This window comes from Eublepharis macularius, chromosome 6, assembly GCF_028583425.1.
Source record: "Eublepharis macularius isolate TG4126 chromosome 6, MPM_Emac_v1.0, whole genome shotgun sequence".
Classification (NCBI taxonomy): domain Eukaryota; kingdom Metazoa; phylum Chordata; class Lepidosauria; order Squamata; family Eublepharidae; genus Eublepharis; species Eublepharis macularius.
Window position 1 is genome coordinate 113886388 of NC_072795.1, and position 23453 is coordinate 113909840.

The window sequence follows — 23453 nt, forward strand, 5'->3', positions numbered from 1 at the left end:
CATAATTACGACTCTGGACGGCTCTGTGCTTAACATGCAGAAATGTGAGCTGAAGCCTAAGAAGGAAATCTGGAAGCTATGTAATGAATGATAGAAACATACATGGTATATGTGCAAGTTGTAGCCTTTCCAGGGTTGACAAAGGGAAACTTGTTTACCCATGATTTTGTTTTGGCATCACTTGCTCTGTTAATACTAATGAACAGTATAACTTATCTACAAATTAGAACATCACATTAAGTATGTGAAATGGGTTTTTTCAAGCATTCATATTCATTTGTCTGTCATTACACTCAGCTGACTTCAATCAGGGGAAATTTTTTTGGAAAGTAACTTTTCAGTACATCTGCCTAATACTATAATAACTGATTATTGAAAATTTTAATTAAAAGATTGTAGAATCTCCATTTTAAAGTTTCAGTCTTTGGGCGGGGTGGGGGGGAGGATAGGCAGAAGAATTTTATTTAATTATTTTGTATGTCTTTCAAAAATTAATCATTCCACCATTGTTTTAAAGTCATCAGCTAAAGTGGCTTAGTTTAACTTACCCGGTTTCCTTTTTCTCCTGGTGAGCCTGGTAGCCCCTACAATATATTTATGAAAGCTTTAACAAGTAATTAATTTTAAATAATCCTCATACACACAGAATCTCTTATTTTCTGCCATTACATCTCCAGCAGAAACTAATGTCCTGGAAAGTGCTAGCTCAAACCACATGCATGCAAAATCCGACTAAAGTTAACCTTTATTAACAAAGGTAGCATTCTAAGTTGGATCTTGATATGTTGCTGAATAAATGTATTATTCTTTGTATTTATATCCTGTCCTTCTTCATAGGAGAAGTGGGACTTTATCCTTCTAGTGCTTCAGTGAGGCAGGTTAGGCCAATAGAAAGTGACTTACTACTTGAGGTCTCCTGATGAGTTCATAGCTTAGTGGGACACTTAGCTTGTGTTTCTTTTTTTCAAACCCAGCACTCTTAGCTACTCTGCCACATTGTTATAAACTAACCATAGATTTAGTTTCACAATGTTGAGACTGAATCAATATTACAATAGTTTTAGGGAGACTGCTTAAACTGGTGATGTACTAGAAAACCAGGGCTGCTAGGCATACCACTGTAGTGAGAGACCTCCTAGCAGTAGCCCCCGACTCCTGCTTGATATGGGGAGCAAGGAGGAGGGGATGTGGGGAAAACTGGTGTCACTCTGACTGGAAACTCTATGGTAAAACTATTGCTGATATAATGGCATTGCTTTGGGGTTTGCCCTGGAAGTGATGTCATGCCTTCAAAGAAACAGCACCCTCTATGTACCTACCCCCACCAGGGGTCAGCTGCCAGCTGGCAACACTACAAAAAATCTTTTTGCTTCCCTATGGCCCCCAAACAAACAAATAAACAAACAAAATGGGACATGTTGTTCCTTAGGAGGAGATAGTAATGTACACATTTACTGATTAGGCTGCCACTCATGACAGATGGCTTTGAGACTGAAGGCAGCGTTTGGAAGCAGAGCATGGGAACATAAAGATAGAAAGACTTAAATAACATAGTGCTTGGTTTCCATTCGGATTTGGAAAATCCATTGATTTCTGCATGGTGGGCAGGGCAAGTCTTGCTCCCAGCAGCAAACCAAGAATTAGCACAATATGGTAGATAGGATCTGCCATGATTGGTGGTGCACTGCTGTAAATGAGGTAGGGGGAAATTAAAAAACGCCTCCATACTTACAGAAAGTCCTGCTGGCCCCATTAACCCTGCAGTTCCAGAGTCTCCTTTACTGCCCTAAAATGGAATTAGGCAAACACATTTTGTGATTTTCAAAGAATAGTACAGATGCAGAGAAGGTGGCAAATGTTGTTCTACTGCTGTTATTGCAACAAAAGCACACCAGACTCAGTACCTTATCATGCTAAAATGGAACTGGAGAGAGCAATTTCCCCCATACCCTCCAAAGCCTTATTTTGCTAACTATATGGCCTGATAACAGAATATTATAGTTTACAGAACATCTGCTGTTCATTTAACAGTATACAGAGCTTCTGTTGTTAATCTAGGCATCCACTGGGCATCTCCTGAAAGGTATCTGCCCATCATAAAGATCATACAATAATGAAAGGCAATCAAGAGTGGCAGAAAGTATGCATTAGCAGTCATTGGATTATATTAAAAAATAAACCCCAACTTTACCAATATCTTAGTTAAGATGTATTGGGACAACTGGGGTTACAGATGGTTTGTTAAAGATTGCTTACCCTCTCTCCTTTTGGTCCTGCTGGTCCTGGAACTCCAATTGGACCTGGAGTGCCCTGTAATTTTATGAGAAAATAAGCCCATGAAGCCATTGGTTCGTTCAAATGTGTTTTATACTGGACAAGAGCATGATTCTCATCGGAAAAAAGAGCTGAGAAGGAGATTTTTGTTATGCACAGCATTCATTTAAAATACTACAGCTTTCAGAGTTGATGAAGATAACAATTATATACCTAAAGTATGGCCTGTCCAAGCAGATGAAGTAGATATTATAGTAATGGCAGCAATACTTCTGATACAATACACGATGCATTTTATTCCATTGTGGTTCTATGACCAAGATAGTTAAACGTTGTAGTAGAACGAGCTATGTGATCACAGTTTAAGCTTTTCTAAAGAGGTTGGGTATGAGAGTATGAGGATAATTACAACACATTATACAGTTTGACAGGCCACCATGTGACAGGCAGTAATGCACACATATAGTTGCACAACAGAAAACATTCAATTTCAAGTCTTCTGCTTACCCATCTGGTATTTATGTACCACTTCATGAAGGCTGAGAAAGGGGAGGTCTAATAGAGGTCCTCTATTTTTTAAATTTTTGTTCCAAAGTATTTTCTCTTTTGTATTCAAGTCATGATGAATCTGGATTTTATCTGGCTTCATCATGTGAACCAATTAAACAAATTAGGGCATGATCCAGTCTTTAGGCCAGTTCACACAATGAGAAAAATCAATTGATAAAGCTTTCCCTGATGAGAATTTTTTTAAAAACAGAAGCTACCCAAAATTACGGAAGAACAACTACAGGTGATGAACAGCCCAATAATGATTCAAGAAGTGGTGGAAGCAATTAAAAAGATGAAAACTGGAAAGTCACCAGGTCCTGATGGACTATCAGGCCAATACTATAAATGCTTTAAAGATGACATTTTAGTACCTTTGCAAAATACAATGATTTCGATTTTATTGGGAGGAAAGTTGCTAACATTACATGGATACCCAAGGAAGGGCAAGAATTGATTATAGCAAAAAATTATAGACCTATATGCAGCAGGAAAAAAGGAAAACCTAAAACGAGATGGCTTGACTCAATAAAAGCCATGCCCTCCAGTTTGCAGGATCTGAGCAAGTCTGTTAAAGATAGAACGTTTTGGAGGTCTTTCATTCATAGGGTCGCCATAGGTCGGAGACAACTTGATGGCACATAACACATCATTGTTAAATAACTACTACAAACTATTTATCACAGTATTAGCAGAAAGACTGAAGTATGTTCTCAAAGACTTTATTCATGAAGAACAAAGTGGATTTTTGCCCAAAAGTCAGTTGAAAGTCAATGTTAGAACTGTATTGAATATAGTGGAATACTTGGATAAACACAATGAAAAACAAACAGTGCTAATTTTCTTGGATGCAGAGAAGGCCTTTGACAATTTGAACTGGATTTTCCTGTTCTAAGTTTTGGAAAAGATGAATTTTGGGGAGAATTTTACAAAATGGGTGAAATCAATCTATACTTCACAGACTACTAAAATTATTGTTAATGGAGAATTAATTAAACCATGTGAGATTCAAAAAGGAAAACCACTTCTTTTTATTTTGGTGTTGGAGATTTTGAATAGAGACATTAGACAGGAGGAAAGGATTAGAGGCGTAAAAATTTTAAAAGAGTCATATAAACTAAGAGCCTTTGCAGATGATTTAGTTTTAATCTTGGAAGAATCACTAGAGGGTATTGAAACATTGATGCAGAAGTTGACACAATTTGGTACTTTGGCAGGTTTCAAAATAAATGAACAGGAAACAAAAATGTTAATGAAAAATATGGATACTAAAAACCGAGAAGAACTGATGAGAATAACAGGTTTCAAAGTTGAAAAAAGGGTAAAATGTTTAGGCATCAAGCTAACAGGGATGAATTATATGCTATTTCAAAATAACCATGTTAAGACATGGAAAGAAATTAAAAAGGCTATGTTAAGATGGGATAAAGTACAGTTGTCCTTGTTGGGGAGAATTTCAGTTTTTAAGATGATTGTTTTACCTAGAATGCTGTTTTTGTTCTAGCCGATACCTGTTTTAACTTCAGAAGTATCATTTAAACAGTGGCAAAAGGATATATCAACATTTATATGACAAGGAAAAAAACCAAGAGTTAAATACAAAATTTTACAAGATGCAAAGGAAAGAGGCAGCTTAGGTTTACTGGACTTTACAACTTCAAGTGGACTTTACAAGTTCAAGTTTTGCTGTACAATGGATGACTGGATTGTGAAAATGATGGAATTAGCGGAGATGACTAAACTTACAGCTCTGTTTAGAGATAAAACACTGCCTACTTACATGGTTAATTGGAAACCCCTTATTGACCTTCCATGTGAGATGAGAAAAAAATGAATTAATAATTTGTGGATTTGATTTCTAAGAAGTTAAAAGGGAAAAATAAATAGAAAGGGCGCAGTACTGAAAAGGTAAATTTTAGAGGTATTAAAACTACAAGTATAATGTGTGTAAAGATATGATAGTTGTTGTAGAGGAAAATGGAAAATGAAATATGTATTATTTTTCTTTGTTTTTCCTTTCTTTAATTTTTGTTCTTTTCTCTCTCTCTCTCTCTCTCTCTCTCTCTCTCTCTCTCTCTCTCTCTCTCTCTCTCTTCTTTAATTTTTCTCTTCTCTGCCCTTTTAATCTTATTAACAAAATAAAAAGTATTTTAAAATAAGATAAAGATTTCCCTGGATGAGAACTTTTTAAAAAAAATGCAGGATATTTTGGTTCCTAGGAAGCATTCAATAGGCAACCCTCAACTGCTGAATGAGGTCCAGAGAACAGTCTACCATATCATGAGAACCACTGTGGTGTAGTGGTTAAAGTACTGGATTGGAACTTGGAAGACCTGGGTTCAAATCTCCACTCAGTCAAGAATCTCATTGAATGACTTTAGGTCAGTCACTGTCTCTCAGTCTAACCTCCTTCATGGGGTTCTTGTGAGGATAAAATGCAGAAAGGGAGAACCATATATAGGTTCCTGAGCTGTTTGGAAGAAGGGCAGGAAGAAATGTGACAGATTAATTCTGGTGATTGCTTAAACAGACCTTATTAAGCACTTTTTGAATTCATTGATCTCAATGAATGAGATACGCACGTTCTTAACTTTCTCCCATTGAAATACATGGGATTTAATTTTGGCTGGATCATGCTCTTTTGTTATTAATATAATGGATGAACAATAGTGTTCTGGCAAGAAAAGGGATCTCTTGAAAATAGGGGAGTTAATTTGGAAGTTAATGTGCTGAGTAAGAAGACAAGTAGGAAATGCTGTGTCATGTGATTCTCTTCCTCAGATGTTTTGCAGTCTGGATACTTTCAAATTGGCAGGAGGAAGAACATTTCCAGAGCCACCACTTAAACACAATGTATTCATTCCATTCCGTTTATAATCTTAAGAGCTGGTTTGTAGTATACCTGGCCATATGTGTGATGGGGGTGGGTGGAGGGGGAGATTCTTGACTCCAGTGTCAGCAAGGATCCATGCACTGCATAAAGTCAGAATCTGGCCAAACCCAAGTAGGCTCCATATGTGAAATCAATTCCCAATTTTACCCTAGGAGATCAAGTGTCCACACAGAGCATACATGTGTCATATTTGGTTACAGTTGGATGTTACACCATCACATGAATGCTTGCAAGCAGAACAGATTGCACTGGGTGAGGCATGTCCTTTCACTCAATCCATTTCCTACTGCATGGAAAGCCATGTATCATCCAAACCAACTCTAAATCACCTGAAGATTATGCTTCGTATTCAAAAATTATCTGTTTACTTTAACAAGTCCATTTGCCTTCAACAGGAAAGAGAGAGAGCTGTTCACATATATGGGCCAGAGTAGCATCTATTGACCTGTTTATCTGAGGAAAGGGGAGTCTTAATTATGAATACCTGGATCTACTTCTCATAATTCAGCTCTCAAAACTGGTCTTGCCTTAGAAGTCACATGTTCAAGCCTGCCCCAATGCACAATCCAAACAGCAAGCCTCAAGTTTCCTACAGTACTCAGCTCTGACTCCAAGACCAATGACTTGGATCTCTCATCCTTGAAGGTGCCTCACTCTTGTGAATGTCCCCACCTGAGATAGCAGAAAGAATTCCTGGGGGATTCTCAGAAGGATCATTATAATGCACCTAATTAAGGCTCTGCATAGCTGACATGTAGAGCTTAAGGAGTTACCAGGTCTGCTCCAGTACTTAAAAGGCTTGGATGCTAGCTGTTGTTGGAGCAATATCTGCACCCCTGGAAAGCTCTCCTAAATCCAGCAGATTCTGTCTCTGATTTTCTGCCTCTTTATTATTTACCACCTGTTGCTTCTAATGACACTGCTACTGCTTCATCATTCCAGTACTGCACTAAGCCTTTCTGCAGCTGGAACCATAATGGTGATGCAGGATGCATGTTTCAACTTCACTAATGGTGCAATCCTATGGAGAGTTACTCCAGTCTAAGTCCATTGACTATCACGAGCTTAGACTGGAGTAACTCACTGTAGGAGTGCACTGTAAATGGACTTGCTAGAAATAGTGTGAAGCCCTTCTAAGCCCACTGGACTTAGAAGGCTGCAACTCTACTAGTGATTGCACTGTTAGAGAACTGCATATTTCGGCTACATTAGCAGTTCCCAGACTCCCTCCACCTTAATCTATCCAAGAACATGTGGAAGACAATTTACTTCTCCATTTGTTTAAGGCTGCACAATGGTTAGCTTAACATTGGCTTCCTGCATTGGAAGATCTTGTAAGGCCCTACACATTCAAGAAAAAAATGAACAATGTTTTAAAGGAAGAAAGGACACTGCAACAAATTATAAGGTCTGTCTGAGAAGATATGATTACCTACAAGAAAATGTCCAAGAAGTTTGAAGCATTTCATTAAATGGATTGAACAGCGTTCACAAAATGGCAGCATGTTTTATTTCCAGATCACCTGTATGTATAAAATACTATTGCTCAGTTCAAGAAACCAATTGCAATAAATCAACTGTAGTTAAAAATTCACCCGATTGCCTTTTGCTTATATATCTTTTATACCACGCATTACTGTGACTGAGAGAAGTTTGAAGAGATGCTTAAGTCTTTCATGGGAGAGAAACTGCAAACATCTCACAGTATGAGGACTGAGGTAAATAACATTAATTCTGGGAACATGCCAGGGTTTCATTTATTGTAATTTTCAAAATTTAACAAGCATATTGGATTCTCTTTGGGGCTATATCCTTGAACCCATGTGAATATCTAATGTTGTGAGTCATAACTTTATGGTTCTTTGACATCAAAATGCAGAATTTTCACTTGTCCTATCCTACCAGTTTGGAAAGACAATGGTACAGATAAGGTTGTGGGAGGACAAAGACAAATCACAGTATTAGGAAAGAGGAATGTAGGGTAATGGAGAAATGGAACTCACCGGTGGGCCAGGCCTGCCGTCTAAACCTGAAGCACCCTGGACAGACAAGGACGGGTTAACAAAACAAAAGGCAAGAAGGAATGGGGGTGAGGAGAAGTAAGAGGTGAGTGAAGCAGTGACTCAGGACAAACATATGCTCACAATAAAACAACAAAACTTGGATTTTAAGGACAGGTGATGGCACTTACAAGGAAACCAACAAAAAACAGACACTGAATGTAACATGGGCTGGTTGCTTTAGGATCCCTTTGGGAATGCTACACCTTAACATACTCTAGCAGAACACACACACTCATAAAAGAGTATTATTGCTTTCTTGGCCTATGTGGTGGAGATTGTGATTGCAACAACAGAACTAAGGATCAGCAGGGACAGACTGTCCAGCAATAACAGTGACTTCTAATGTAAAGTTGTTTCCAAACATCTTTTTGGTAGTGATGGCAGTTGCTTTGAGTCTCAGTGTTTTTTTGTATTTTCCAAGAAACCAGCAAATTTTCAGATAGAAAGGGACCAACTGGGAAGGAATACAATTCCTGGTTCTTCAAACATAATGTGTACTGGTATTATAGTAATGCTCCAGTGAGTAATAATCCAGCAAAATGGAGAAAGATTAAAAATGGATAATACCCAACTCTAAAACCCTTTCGGCTCAACTGAGCCCAAATTCGTCCCAACTCAGAGCCTTGCTACAAGTGACATTTTACACGTGAAGGACACTTGATCATTTTCGCAAGTCTTTCTGGGAACTGAAGTCCCTCTCCCCCACCCCTTTCCCTTCTGTTCCTTCCCCTCACTGTTAGAATCGCTGCCTGAAGAGACAGAGAAAGCCTACGGCAACAGCAGCTTTTGCAAATCGTCTTGCTGGGGGCGGGGGGGCAGGATGCTCTGGAGAAAGCTGACATGTCGGTGAAGTCCTAGTGTCCTTCCCCTCTCTGTTAGAATCGCTGCCTGAAAAGTCAGAGAAAGCCTGTGGCAACAGCAGCTTTTGCAAATTGTTCCTCCAGTCACAAGCCTGCTCTCAACGATCTTTGGGGGCGGGCAGCTGCAACTTTCTCCCTTCCCTGGGCGTCCTGCACAGCTTCACCGACATGTCAGCTTTCTCCAGAGCATTCCCCCCACACAAACATACACAGCAAGACGATTTGCTGTTGCCGTAGGCTTTCTCTATCTCTTCAGGCAGCGATTCTAACAGAGAGGGGAAGGAACAGAAGGAAAAGGGGTGGAAGAGAGGGACTTCAGTTCCCAGAAAGACGTGCGAAAATGATCAAGTGTCCTTCACGTGTAAAATGTCACTTGTAGCGAGGCTCTAAGTTTCACTGAAAGCACTGGAATGAGACAGCTAGTTCATACAGCTAGTAGTTAACAGTTAACATAACTTGAATGAATATTCAAGCACAAAGGTGATGAAAATTCTGTTTAAACTTGAGTTGGATACATTGGGCAAAAACAGTAACAAATAATAATTATGATGTGGATGCACACTGAGATGCGCATAAACATTGGCTGTATGATCATGCTCTCTATACTTATTGAATTCAGTGAGTTTGTGCTACTAATAGTGAACAGAACCAAAATTTACGAGGTTATTCCTAATGAACTTTCTGAGTCATCCTGATCATCACAAATTAATTACGTAACTGTGCAGTGGAGGGTGCCCTCAAGTCATAGCTGATTTATGGCAAACCCTGGTGGGGTTTTCATGACAAGAGACTAACAGAGGTGGTTTGCCATTGTCTGCCTCTGCAACCTTGATCTTTGTTGGCGGTCTGCCACTCAATTACTAACCAAGTAACCCTGCTTGACTTCTGAGATCTGACGAGATCAGGCTTACCTGGACTATCTAGGTCAGGGCAATTACATAAATGTTTGAAGCATATTTATAACCTAGTCATAAAGAGCTTCATAGGCAGGACTCTACTGAAATTAATGGGGCTTGAAATGGGGAAAGAATTTGATAAGGATAATAGGTGTTTATATTCTGAATAACTGTAGCTATGAGGAAACAACATCCCAACAAGAAATAAACCATAATACATTTGACGTGGGGATTGGCTTTTGTTTAGAATGCTTTGATAATTTTTGACTAAATCTGGTAACCATTGTGGATAAGAGTGTAGATCAATAATATTGTATTATGTGGTTATTATCATGTGGTCTTTGTACATTACACTGATGTAGCCAGTGCACAGCTATGCTTGGAAAACTTCTAGAAGTAGCTTTTAACAAAATGTATATCCTGCCTTTCTGCCTTCATAAGGGCAGCCAAGATAGCTTTTAGGCAAGGAAGTCCTCTCTCCTCAGATACACAACTCTGTCCATACCCCTGGGGGAGGAGTCACAACTTTTTGCTCAGTTATTTTTCATCTTCCACATTGATAGCAGCATCAGGCAAACTATCTTCAGAGTTGTCTTTCTCTGAGAGTTAGCTTTCTTTTTTAAAAAAATCCATTGTCCTCTCTTTCCACCTATATTCTCTCTCCAATTTTTACTGCTTTCCTATTCCTCTTCATTAGTCTTATGTGGCACCTAGGCACTTATAGTGCAGAAGAACAAAGTGTCATAAGCACAGAGAGAAGCTATCTTCAAGTAACTGCCTCAATTAGTGCCTCCTATGTTTGGAAGAGCAACACACAATTAAAAAGTTGTGTTCACTGTCTGATGTTTACAAAACTGACATGGTACAATTAGCTGAGTAGTGCCAAATTAATTTTTGATGGATAGTTTCAGACTGATCTCTCTTTCTGATATGGATGGAACCCTGGGAAGTCTGAAAGCTCCCACCTGTACAAAGAACTCCAAAGGTAATCACTGTCTCTCAGGGACCAATCCTTTCACTTATGCTCTTTAACATCTATGTGCATCCTTGGGCAGCAATTGTCCAGAGTCTCAGAGATAGCTGTCACCAGTATGCAGATGACACTCAGCTATACATATCTTCATCTGAGCCATTAGAAATGATGGTCTTCGTGCTAAACCAGTACCTAGAAGAAGTGGCCAGGGGGCTAAAGGATAACAAAGTGAAACTAAATCCAGGAAAAATGGAAATGATGCTGGTAGGGAAGGCTGATTGTAAGGGGTTATCATCAATACAAATTGATAGTGGGACAGCCAGCTTCTGTGAGTAAGTAAAAAGTAACACCAGACCCAGTATTGCTCTTTGAAAATCAAGTCAGGAAAATGGCTAGGAGCACTTTCTATTACCAATATTGGGTGAACCAACTGGCCGCTCATCTAGATTGGGCTGACTTTGACTTCGAGGCTAAGTTATTGTAATGTACTGTATGGGAATGATCTGCTAGATATGATATGGAAAGTTTCTACAATCTCTTCCTTCTGTAAAAGATATAAAGTGGAACTATTTTGACTTGCCTTTAGTAACTAATGAATGGGTCTGGGAGCTGGTAATGTTGCAGTTTAAACTCGATATATTTTAATTTATGTGTTTACCTATTTAAATTGTATAATTTTGGGTAAACCATCTTGGGCATTGTGGAATGGTGGGATATAGATATTTTAAATAAATAAATAAATAATAAAATAAATGTATCCTTTGTATAGGAGAAATCCTGGACTCCATCTCTGGAAGGGCCTGTCTCCCCTCAAACATAATTTCCACAACAATTTGTATGGTAAATGTTTTCCTTCAATAACTGCTACTAGTGACCAAACATATCCAGAATTACGAGTGTTTATGGTGCCCTCTAGAGCTATTGTCCACTTTGCCAGAATGAGAACTCTCCATTGCTGATTCAACTGCAATTTCCAGCCCGTCAGGAACTCTCAAGAGAAGTTCCTGTGCATTTCATCTGAACTTTCTTCTGGTGACCACCACCACCTATGCTAGGGAGTGCCTCTCATTCTGCCATGACTTTAGGTGACCCATACAACAGACACCTTGATTTGGGGATTGGGTACCCACTCTGGCATGCTCACAGCCAACTGTGGTGATCGCAAGAGAAAAAAACTCCACATCCGCTATCTGGAATTCCTGGCTGTCTACAAAACATTTGGACCTTTCTCCTCAGACTGCAAGGCAGAATGGTTTAAATGACCAGAAACAATATGACCATTATGTGTTATATAAACAAACAAAGCAGCTTCTGTTACCTCAAACCTCATAGCCTATTGGAGACATGCATCAAGTATGACATCACTTTGATGCCCATCTATGTGGTGCACAAAGAACCCCACTCTGGCAGGCACTCTTCTGGAGGGGGACAGTTGCACACGAGTAGTCTCTGACTCTGCAGCCAGTATTCCATTGCTGGACTCACTACAGGTTGACCTGTTTTCTACACCTACCAAAACTATGTACAGGACAGGCAATGGGTGACATCTTTTTTCCCCACCGGATGGGATATCAGTTCTATAGATACTGGTTCCACCTATGTTCTTTAGGCTTGGCATATCATTTCTTAAAGTCCATTCAGTTACCCTCAGAGCTTCACACCCTCTCATCCAGGGTCACAAACTCTTCACCCAATCTCTGCTGAAGTGATTCTTCAAGGATCTCAGTGACTCAGGCTCTACTCTCCAGTGATACTTCATACACCTGCATGGAACTTCCAACTTCTTCTCTCCCAACGTATTGTTCAGCAATTTGAGCCCTTAACCACTTAATCTTATTCAAAAAGCAGCTCTTTTAGTTGTAGTGTGCTCAGCAAGGAGAACCAATAATGTCAACACTCTGTACTCAGGACCCTCCTTTTCTTCAGATACACAGCAAAAAAGACTGTGGCTTGTTTCATTGTTATTCAGACCCAAAGAAAGTCCAGATCTTCAGCCACTGAGTGATATCAACCACCAAACTCTCCTATGAACTTCTGAAACCTCTTCTTGCTCATTTCAGCCTTTAAATGGATTCTTCTTTCTGAACTCTGAAGACCAATCACCTTCCACTTTCATTGGTGCTATACCCTTGACGTGGGAGTTGTGTCCTTTGGCAGAGTAGTGCTCAGCACCCCTTACCCCCTAGATGCAACTGTAGCATCCTTCAAGTCAGCCAGATAGCTAGTCTATACCCATCAGTGTGATGCACACAGACCACCAATAAATAAAAATGTTTGCTTACCTAGAAGTGTTTTTCTTTGAGTTGTCATCTGGGCATTCACATGACCAGTCCACCTTCCTCACAACAGGTGCTTTTAACTTACTGTGGTACCTCTTTTTGGAAGGAACTGAGTGGGAAGGCATGACTCTTCTCCTTTGAGAATCTACAGACAGAACTGTATATCTCTAGTGGGAAAGGACATCTATGTCTAAAAGCTATCTCTGGAAGTTTCCAAATCATAGTTTTTTGCACATGCAAAAAGACTATCAATGTGAATACAAAGATAACTACTCAAAGAATAACGTTTCAGGTAAGCAACCTGTTTTTCTTTATTTAAGTGGCTAAACAGTAGTGGTTGCTAAGAGAACTGGAACTAACCTGAACTATGTCTGACAACAGCCTTAAAAGGAAGGTGCATCTTTTGTGTACAATAGTTTCCGAAATTTACAAACATGGGATCACAGTTAAAAGTTGTGAGATCTTATATAAAACATTGTCAGACATTACTACGTTCTCCAGAAATTCTTGCAACAATAATGGTGATTTGCATAAATACATGTGCATCCAATTTAATATAAATTATGTGGATATTTGTTATACAGAATTTACCATGTCTTTTAGTGTAATGTTCTGTAGTCTCTAACTGTCACGTAGAAACTGCAGGCATCTTTCCTCTTCTATGCGTACCAGCATATGCAATTTAATGTAAAAGTAATGACGTGTCTGCATTAACATGATGGTCCCATGTGACTGGCCCTGATCCAGTTCTAGTCATACTCAGAGTATTAATGTGCAAATAGTAGGGGTATGCACGGAAGTCCTTGCTGTTTCAAGATTAAAATCCATGTGGTTTTTTGAGTTCTGGTGCTTCAGGACCATTACTTTCAATGGGAAATCTATTGGAGGGTCTGAGACAGCTGTTTATTGTTTTTATTTATTTATTTATGTCATTTATAATCCGCCTTTCTCACTGAGACTCAAGGCGGATTTATAAAGATACTGGCACCAAATTTGTATAGAACATAGTCTTCCCTCTAATATAAAGACCCCCCCTCCCAAGTTTCAAGCAGATTGAAGAAAAGGGTTAGATTTTACAGATCCTAGAATAGATGCCTCTCTGCATTTCTCTCTACTGATTCCTAAAATGGCAGTCAATTGGCAGCCTAGCAGGACAGCTCCAGCTGTCCTTCTGCATTCATTTCATTTTCCTTCTCTTACAGTGATTGATATCATTTTTTTAAACTTTTCTGTTGAAAACTCTGTTTGCCATCCTTCCCTATTGTGATCTGCTTTTTGTTTCCTTCCACAAAGTGAGAATAGCTTCCTTTATTTCGGGGAGGAGGTTTCATATTCTCAAGCATCTTGAGTTTGTCTTTTCCCCCAAAATCATGGTAATGAGTAATGATTTTGGGGGGTGATTTCTGTGATTTCTGTGTATATATTCAGCTCAGGAATTTTGTAACGCACACTCCAAGCGATTAGTTGATTGACAGTGTGGATATGGATACATGCTAAAAAGTACTTCCCATTCAAAACAGTGGAACGCAAACTGAATAGGAATTCATTCTAACACATATCTAATGCATACTCATGTTCCCGCTACAGCATGTGAAATTTGCACATAAGCCTGTTTGCATATGCAAGTTCCCTTAGCTGGATCAGGGAAACTGTCATTAAGACTGTGAATGAGCAAGCAAAGCAGTGTGTTGTATAACCAATGTCTGAAGTGTTTCTTAATTAAGAAAACCACAAAATATGTAATATGATTGTAGTGAATGATGGGACAGAGGCATGTGGTACATGACAGTTTTGGTGACTGAACTGTTCTGAGGAGACACTGAGGCTAGAAAAAGCCTCTGAGCCTCATCAGATTGGATAGGTTTGACTTTTACAGCCAGGAGGGAAAGCATGACATCTCTTTGATATGTTAGCACCTCTCTATTGGGCAAGCTGAGCCTGGCAAGTTTGAGGGCTCCAGAACCTAAGGTCCAGATTGGTTAAGGCTTTTTTGGCACATGTGAGAAGAGCCTTGAAAAGGGGCTGTCTTTTCTATGTGAGTGTGTGTGATCATGTAGAAAAACAGTGTTTCTTACCTGTAACTGTTGTTCGTCGAGTATCTTCTGTGCAGACACACATTGGGACTGCGCACACGCAGGCCAGCCATGGAGAGATTTTTCTAGCTTCTAAATATGTTAAAAGGGATGCTCGCGCCTACCGCGCATGCGCAGTAGCGTTCCCGCCAAAATGCAGCTGTTAAGGTGAGCATCCCCACCATTCCCTCAGTACACCTGAGCCGCCGGAGAGCAAACCAGAGTAATCAAATTAAACAACACTCACAGCGGGGACAGGTGGGAGGGAATGTGTGTCTGCACAGAAGATACTCGACGAACAACAGTTACAGGTAAGAAACACTGTTTTTCGTCTTCGTCCTTCTGTGCAGCCCCACATTGGGAGTATAGTGAGCTACTCACCAACAGGGGCAGGTGTGAGTAATTATTTGAACAAGGATTGCAACACAGCCGTTCCAACTGCTGACTCTCACCTTGCATTCACATCAACAGAGTAGTGCTTGATGAAAGTATCGGACGAAGACCAGGTCGCAGCTTGGCAGACGTCCCGAAAAGGAATCCCACGCAGGAAAGCGGCACCGGAGGGTGCCTGGGGGGATAGGTCTTGAACAACCCCTTCAAAAATTGTTTGGATAGGTAGTGAGCGAAGACAGTCTTGCCGTCAACACGCTTGTGGAAAGCTGAAATCGCAGCGATGTACACCTTAATACTGCTCACGGAGAGCCCCGAGGTATGAAGGGCTAAAAGGTATTCCAACACCAACGGTAGTGGGCAGGAGAAGGGAGAAAACCCCGTGGGGCCATTTGAGAAACGGGACCATTTACTCCAATACGACACCCTGGTAGACAGCTTTCTGGCATTAAGGATGACCTGAGTAACCTCTGCAGACAGGGCTACATTGGCGGATGAAGCAGCCAAGCCGTCAAACTCAGGGCCATGAGGTTGTGGTGCCACACGCCGTGTTGGTGCAACAGATCCGGAACCAGTGGGAAGTGTATGAGGCAACCCTCGGACAGGGAGAAGAGAAGGGGAAAACACTCCTGACGGGGCCAGTAGGGGGCAACCAGGATACAGTGGGTTTTGAAGGCTCGAATTCTGCAGAGCACCTTGTGTAGAAGGGGGGGTGGGAGGGCAGGCGTAGAAGAACCCCTGGGACCAAGGGATTTGAAATGCATCCCCCAATGAAAGTGGGTCCACCCCCGCCCGGGAGCAAAAGCTGCGGGCTTTCCTGTTGTGTGCCGTAGCAAAGAGGTCTATCGAGGGGAAGCCCCACTGCCAGAAGACCTGGCCGATGTATTTTGTCCCCAGGGACCATTCGTGCTGCTCGAGGAACACCCTGTTCAGTTAATCGGCCGTGGTGTTCACGCTCCCGGCAATGTGGATGGCCCGGGCATGGACGTTGTTGCGTATAGCCCACTCCCACAGAGTCGTGGCTTCGGTGCACAGCTTGAGCGATGCCATTCCCCCTTGCTTGTTCAAATAATAGCAGGCAGTCGTGTTGTCCGAGAGGACCTGCACCCGTCTGTTGCGAAGGAAACCTGCAAGAGAAGCAAGGGAGTAACGGATCGCCCTAAGTTCCAAAACATTGATATGCAGAGCAGTCTCTGCAGGGGACCAAGTATCCTGCACGGACACTGTACCGCAGTGTCCCCCCCCCCCAGCCTAAGTTAGAGGCATCCGAGGAGACCGTCACGTCTGCCAAGAAGGGACCAAAGGCACATCCCTCGGACAGGTTAGCACGAGAAGCCCACCATAGGAGGGACCTAATAACTGGCCTGGGGATAGAGAACCGCCGCTGTTGACTCATAGTCAGCGGGTTATAGTTGCGGACGAACCAGTTTTGCAAGGGTCTCATGCGGAGTCATGCAAAAAAGACCACGGCAGTGGTCGAGGCCATAAGCCCCAACAAGGTCTGAATCATAAGGGCTGATTGATAACATAAAAAATTGCACCAGGGAGCATAACCTACGCAATCTATCTTGGGGCAGAAACGCCCTGCCGCGCAGGGTGTCAAGGCTCACCCCAATGAAGCGAATTGTCCTGGAGGGGACAAGGGAAGATTTCTCCCAATTTATCAGTAGGCCTAGCTGAGACAACAGGGATGTAACGAGGCCAATATGGGCATGAAGGGAGTCTATTGTAGGACACACTAGGAGCCAGTCATCCAAGTAGGGCTAAATAATGCAACCCTTGGAATGTAGAAAAGCCACCACGGGTGCCATACACTTCGTGAAGACACGAGGCGCGGAGGCCAGACCAAAGGGCAGCACCGTATACTCAAAGACAGTACCTCCACATATGAAATGGAGGTATTTCCTATCGTTCCCTGCAATAGAGATGTGGAAGTAAGCATCCTTCAGGTCGATAATGGCAAACCAAACATCAACCTCCAGGAGCTCAAGGACCTTAGCAAGGGTCAGCATACGGAACTTTTGATATTTAACAAACTTATTTAGGTTTCTCAGGTCCAGTATAGGCCGTGAACCTCCATCCTTTTTGTCAACCAGAAAATACCTGGAGTAAAACCCACAAGGAGATGCAAGGAGATTAACTTTGCGAATTGCACCCTTGTTTAACAAATCAAGAACATTGAGCTTAAGATCTTCAGAACAATCGGGGGAGAAACGAGGGGGCTGAGAAAATGGGGGAACATTTTCAAAGAACAACTTGTAACCATTAGCAATAATGGAAAGAACCCAAGAGTCATCAGTAATAGACTGCCAAATGGGTAGATAAGGGTGCAGTCTGTCCAAGAAGAGACGAGTCGACTGCGAGTCCCAACATTCTAGTCAGAATAACAATTTCTGTCCCTGGCCAGATGCCTTAGGAGACTGAGGATGGGACTGCTTCCCTCTCGGCCTAGACGAGCGTTTAAAGGAATGTCGCTGGGAAGCAGGGAAGGAACGCTGCCCATAGTGCTGTTGATATGGGTACCTTCCTTGTCGTTGCTGATAGGTTTGCTGATAAGGCGCCGAGTAAGGCTAGGACCTTTGGAAACGAGGCCTGGAAGGATAGGGTTGTGGAGGAGCAATGACACCCAAGGACTTGGCTGTCTGATGGTTCTTTTTCATCAAGGACAAGGATTCATCCATTTTTTCCGCAAACAAGAGACTCCCTTCAAATGGAAAGTCCTCAATCTTGGTACGCTTATCATAGGGAAGTGCCGTAGATCTAAGCCATGCATGTCTGCGAAGAACCACGGAGGATGCCATGGACCGAGCGGAGCAGTCAGCAGCGTCTTTCCCAGTGGTCATTTGTTGCTTTGCCAGCTTGACAGCCTCCGCCTGCAAGGCCTTCACCAAGGGCCGACGATCAGCAGGCAAGTCAGGGATGTAGGATGACAACTGCTGCCAGAGGAAGAGGTTATAAGATCCCATGATGGCCTGGAAATGGGCAATACAGAAATTCAGGGAAGCCAAGGAATAGATCTTGCGACCCACTGTGTCCAGCCTTCAGCCCTCCTTATCCGCCGGTGCGGAGAGGGAGCCATGATGGTAGCGCGACTGTACCTCCTCAGCCACGAGAGATGATGGTTTAGGGTGGCTAAAGAGAAACGGGCAGTCTTGCTGTTTAAGCCTATAATACTTCTCTATCTTCCGAGAAGTGACTGGCATGGAGGAAGGCGCTTGCCACAGGGAGTGGACAATATCCAGGAGGTCCTCGACCGGAGGGAAAGTGACAGAAGCTGGGGAACCAGAGTACAAAGCCTCCAAAACTTTGCTTTTAGGCTTGGTAGTGGATGTGGAGACATCCAGTTCCAAGGCAGTCACCATACAGCACATCTGTTCTGCGAACAACCGATAGTTGTTGTTAGAAGAGGCGGATCGCGTATCACCCACCGTCTCTTCGGGTGACGGGTCAGACGCCAGATCCGACACATCGGAGTGACAAGCCTCTTCCTCTTCCTCCGAAGCGGAGAATTCCGGCAACGGTTCCTGAGGATGGTACGGAACTGAGAATGCCACCGGAACCGAAGGGGCAGATGGAGCTGGTGGCCGAGGTGCAGGTGGAACCGACAATGCAGGCGGAATCGCAGCAGAAGTCGAAGGCTCGGCCGAGGCAAGTTGCGCAGGCGGAGGTTGACTTTGGAAAGCGCCCACCGCAGACTGGAGCCAGGCCACAAAATCCGACCAGGAGGCCAAGTTCCCAATCCCCGGAACGGATTGGCAGGGAGGAAGAGCCGGCGGAATGGCCAGAGAGGGTTGTTGTGACCACTGCAGAAAGTGAGACGGAACCGGTTGACTAGTCGAAACCGAGAGGAGATGAGGCGGGACCGCCTGAGTGGCTGGAGCCGAGAGGAGATGAGGCGGAACCGCATGACTGGTCGGAACTGAAAGACTTGGGAAGGCGGGCTCTGGAAGCAGCAACTGCTCAAAAGCCTCCGGTTCCAGTTGAAATCCAACATTGTCGGGGATCGGCGTGCAAGGAGGCGAGGGTATGTTGAGAAGCTCCAAGACCTCTTCCTCCGAAATAGTGTGCAGAGGGCTTATCCCGACAACTCTTAGTAGACGATGAGCGCTTTAAGTGCTTCGTCTTAGCCTTAGCCTTCTTTGGCGGGGACTCCGAAGAAGCCCTGGAAGTCGCAGACGGATCCAAAGCCAAGAACTTTTTCGAACGGGATCCTCCATCACTCGAGACCGATCGGGACGAAGACTTGGCCGGAACCAAGGGGGGCTTTGTCGGATCCGAGGATCTTGAAGCCACAGGCGAGGCAGCAGGAGATTGAGGTTTCTCCCTGGACTGTTTCCCTGGTTGGGCCTTAGGAGGGAGAAGGTTGGACTCCCACAAAAAAGCTTTTAGACGGGCATCCCTATCGTTCCTCGCCTTAGGAGTGAACCCTTGGCAGATGGAGCATTTGGGAACATTATGGCCCTCTCCCAAACAGAAGAGACAGAGATTGTGACCATTGGACTGGGTCATCTTCGTGCCGCAGTGCTGGCACTTCTTAAAGAGGGAAGATTGAGACATTTTGAGAGCACTGATAGACAAAATGAATGCTAGAAGGAACCTCTCTCGACGGCGGCGAAAGAAGAACTGAGGGAATGGTGGGGACGCTCGCCCTAACAGCCGCATTTTGGCGGGAACGCTACTGCACATGCGCGGTAGGCGCGAGCGTCCCCTTTAACATATTTAAAAGCTAGAAAAATCTCTCTGCGGCCGGCCTGCGCATGCGCAGGCCCAATGTGGGGCTGCACAGAAGGACGAAGACGAACTGTATGTGTGGTTGCATGTGAAGCTATGCAGAAGGACCAGCATCCACTCTACACATACACATATTTGAAAACTTTTGGTAAGAAAGGGAGGGCAGATTCTCAGGATCACTGAGTCTCACATAACTTAGCTATGTTTCTTTTCTTAGTCTGCATTCTGATCCTGGAACTGTATTTATTCTAGAGTTGTATATTGTAGTAATAAAGTTGTTTTGGCTTGAGGCACATTGCCTTAATTCCTATGCATGATCTTGGCTGCCCACTCATACTATAAACACAGACTTCTGGGTTGGAGAAGCAAGAGGTAGTGGCAAGTTAGTTGTTAGGAATCTCTAAATCCTGCTTAAAAGAGGTTAGGGAGTAATACATTTATTACTAATATGTTTATTACCAATATATTTATTACTACAGTGGGATCTGAGTCTAGTGGCACTTTAGAAATGAACAAGATTTTCAGTCTGTTAGCCTCTGAGAGTCAGAGCTCTCTTCGTCAGTATCATGTCTGAAGAAAGGAGCTCTGACTTTTGAAAGCTTACCCTCTGAAAATCTCTGAGATGCCATTGGACTCAAATCCTGCTGTTCTACTGCAGATCAAAATGGCTACCCACCTAACTATATTTATTACTAATATTTTATTAGTAATTTTTTGTTTGAGATGGGCAGTTCTTTCTCTGGTCCTGATCAAGCTTCACTGTGTTTTTGGATCTGTGACAAGCTATTTAAGTGGTTAATTTTTGTATTTCCCACCTATGATTTGGTCCAGCAAAACCCACCACCACACTTTAGCATACTTTATGTCTCACATTCTGTTGATAACATGCCTGAACTCTTCTAGTGAATTTACTCTCTCTTAATTTTTAAAGTCATTTAACTTTATGGCACAGTTGTGTAAATCATGCTAAAACCATAATGAAATGTTGACATTTATTAAACAAAGACATACATATTGTCATCACAGTGTACTGAATGCAGATAGTAACAACAAAGTCCAGACACAACGACAACACAATTACAGAGGTGCACAGGATGAGCTCTCTGCATTATCAGGCTCCAAGCAATGTGGCAATGTTTGGCAATATTTCTTTTAAAGCTGCTTCAGGTCCTTTACTAGATTTATTTCTTGCTATTTTGGTGTCTATGCCACTGAATCCTGTGCAATAGCAATGGCTGAACACATGGTGCATGGTCAACTGAATTCTCTTTATTGAGATGCTACCACTCTCCACTCTCCCTTGGGCTGTTACTAACAAAGAGCTGATAATTGGCACAAGGGGGAAGAAGGATAGGGCAGCTGCAAATCTATGATTAGTGGGGCTGCAAGAGTGATGGTGAGGGTTTTTTAAAAAAATAACACAGAATATGCCTGGAGTTAGCTAATCTGTTTCACAGAAGCCAGAGACCACATGGAATGACGATTCTTGAGACAAAGATGAACCTGATTGTGCCATCCCCTGCTGAATAAGTTAGTGGCCATAACTGCCCTTACCTCTATTAGAAATGGAGCTCAAGGCTCTTGATGGAACAAGACTGGGCCAGATGCCTGAGCACCCAGCCAATCACTGAGGGCCAAAGAACAACTACCCCAAATTAGCACGCCTTTTGAACCTTCCTTCCAGCCCATCCAACCACCTAATATTACAGTGAAGGATTAATTGAGTCTCCATCAAATTGTTTGGAAGGTGTTTTTTTTCTCTGCAAGTGGACTAGGGATGAGCCATTGACTAGTTAGGCTCTAAGTAGTTCCTAACATGTAGGTTAGGATACTGGGTGAGCACCTTGAAGCATCACAAGACGAAGGGAGGTTTTCTCCAGCCAGCTGATCCTTGAGTTTGCGGCTGGAGCTGAGTGCCATTGGCCACAGAGTTAATTGCTTTATGATACAAAAGAGGATGAGATGAGGCTTGGAACCTCACAGCACAGTATTCTGTGCCTTTCTCCACAGTGGGAACCCAAAGTGGCTTACATCATTGTCCTCTCCTCCATTTTTTCTTCACAACAAACCCTGTGAGGTAGGTTAGGCTGAGAGAGTGGTTGGTAGGCCCATTTCTGCAGTCCCTGCTGATTTCCAGGAAGATCACTCCAAGACTCATGGTACCCACACAGAAGAATCAGTGTGTGAGTTGAGGGTTGGAATACAGAGAAATAAGGGAGGGTGGATCTGTCCTCCTCCCACGTGCTGCTCCACTGAGGGGAGAGATGTAAAACAGCAGTTAAGTGGTTGGGTTGCAATTCAGCACTCTGCCGGTTAGAATCCCACTAGTTCTATGAGCTCAGCAGGTGGGTAAGCCACTCTTCTCAGCCTCAGCTCCCTAGTGGTGTTGTGGAGACATTCCAACTCCCCACAACAACATTCCTTTGACTATCACAGCAATGATTTCAGTATAAATATTAAAATATATGACCATGGAGGTGGTAGTCATCTTCATTTTTTCTGGCTTAGCTGTGAAGGCTAAGGCACCTAAGTGAGACTAAAGGGCATTCTGGTCCAGCATCCTGTCTTTGTCAGTAGCCTGCTAGAGGGTAATTAGATAGAAATACATGTTGGATGGGCACACTGTCACAAATTCCTGAGAGTGGGACAGAGGTATAGCTTGCTTAACTTGAAATCCGAGGTTGTAAGGGAATTCACAAAGGATACATTAGCCAAGAAGAAACAGAATACTTTTTAAATGCTTTAATTTATCTAGGCTGATGAAAATCTCTCTCTCAGTTTGAGTGTGAGTGATGATCATGGGATTCTGCATTTTAGACAGGAAATGGATTATCTGGCTAGGGATTTTATAGGAAGGGGTCACTCTCAGAGTTCTGTGGATGAATAGATTTGTTTGGGGAAAGGGCCACGCCAGATGTTTGCTCTATACTAGATTCCCTCCCCTCCCCTTAATAGATGAGCAAAGTTCTGTAAGCTATTTCCCTTCATTTCTTGCCTGTCTTGGCATTCAATCTGGTAAATACACATTATGATGGAAGTAAAAATACACGTTAAAAGGTCAAAAATAAATTTCTTTTGGGATCCGAAGTAGCCCAAGTGGAGTTGTGCCAGTTAACTTTCCTGTCGCTCTCCTCCCACTGTAGCTTCTGTGCCCCCTGAAATTGTGCTCCAGCAGTCAACTGCCCCCCCTCCCCCGGAACAGTGTGAAGAGGCATGTGGGACGGGGAAATCAGCAACAATCACTTTCCTCTCCTCTGCAAATGGAAATGACATTCTGCTAGTGGAACTGCTGTTACACTACCAGATTGGCAAATTAGGAACCAACCTAAGATCTTCCAAGCAATCGAACATTATTTGCAGTTTCAAGTGCTTTTCTGGTATTGCGACATTTTCCATTTAAACTATAATAGTGTCAAATTTTGTTACTTAATTTATTGACAAACGGTTACTTTCAAGTCATTCTTGCTTTCTAG

At 42.6% G+C, this 23453-nt stretch overlaps 1 protein-coding gene across 2 annotated transcripts in view; it reads right to left on the reverse strand.

Moving 5' to 3' along the window:
• COL13A1 (collagen type XIII alpha 1 chain) overlaps positions 1-23453 on the reverse strand; it is a 158496-nt gene that overhangs the window by 23414 nt on the left and 111629 nt on the right. For both annotated transcript variants that reach the window (XM_054983302.1, XM_054983303.1), the window contains 4 exons: positions 7720-7755; positions 2257-2310; positions 1733-1786; positions 549-584 (listed from right to left, as the gene is read on the reverse strand). In XM_054983302.1, the coding sequence (XP_054839277.1) occupies positions 549-584; positions 1733-1786; positions 2257-2310; positions 7720-7755 (180 nt within the window). The remainder of the gene's footprint in view (positions 1-548; positions 585-1732; positions 1787-2256; positions 2311-7719; positions 7756-23453) is intronic.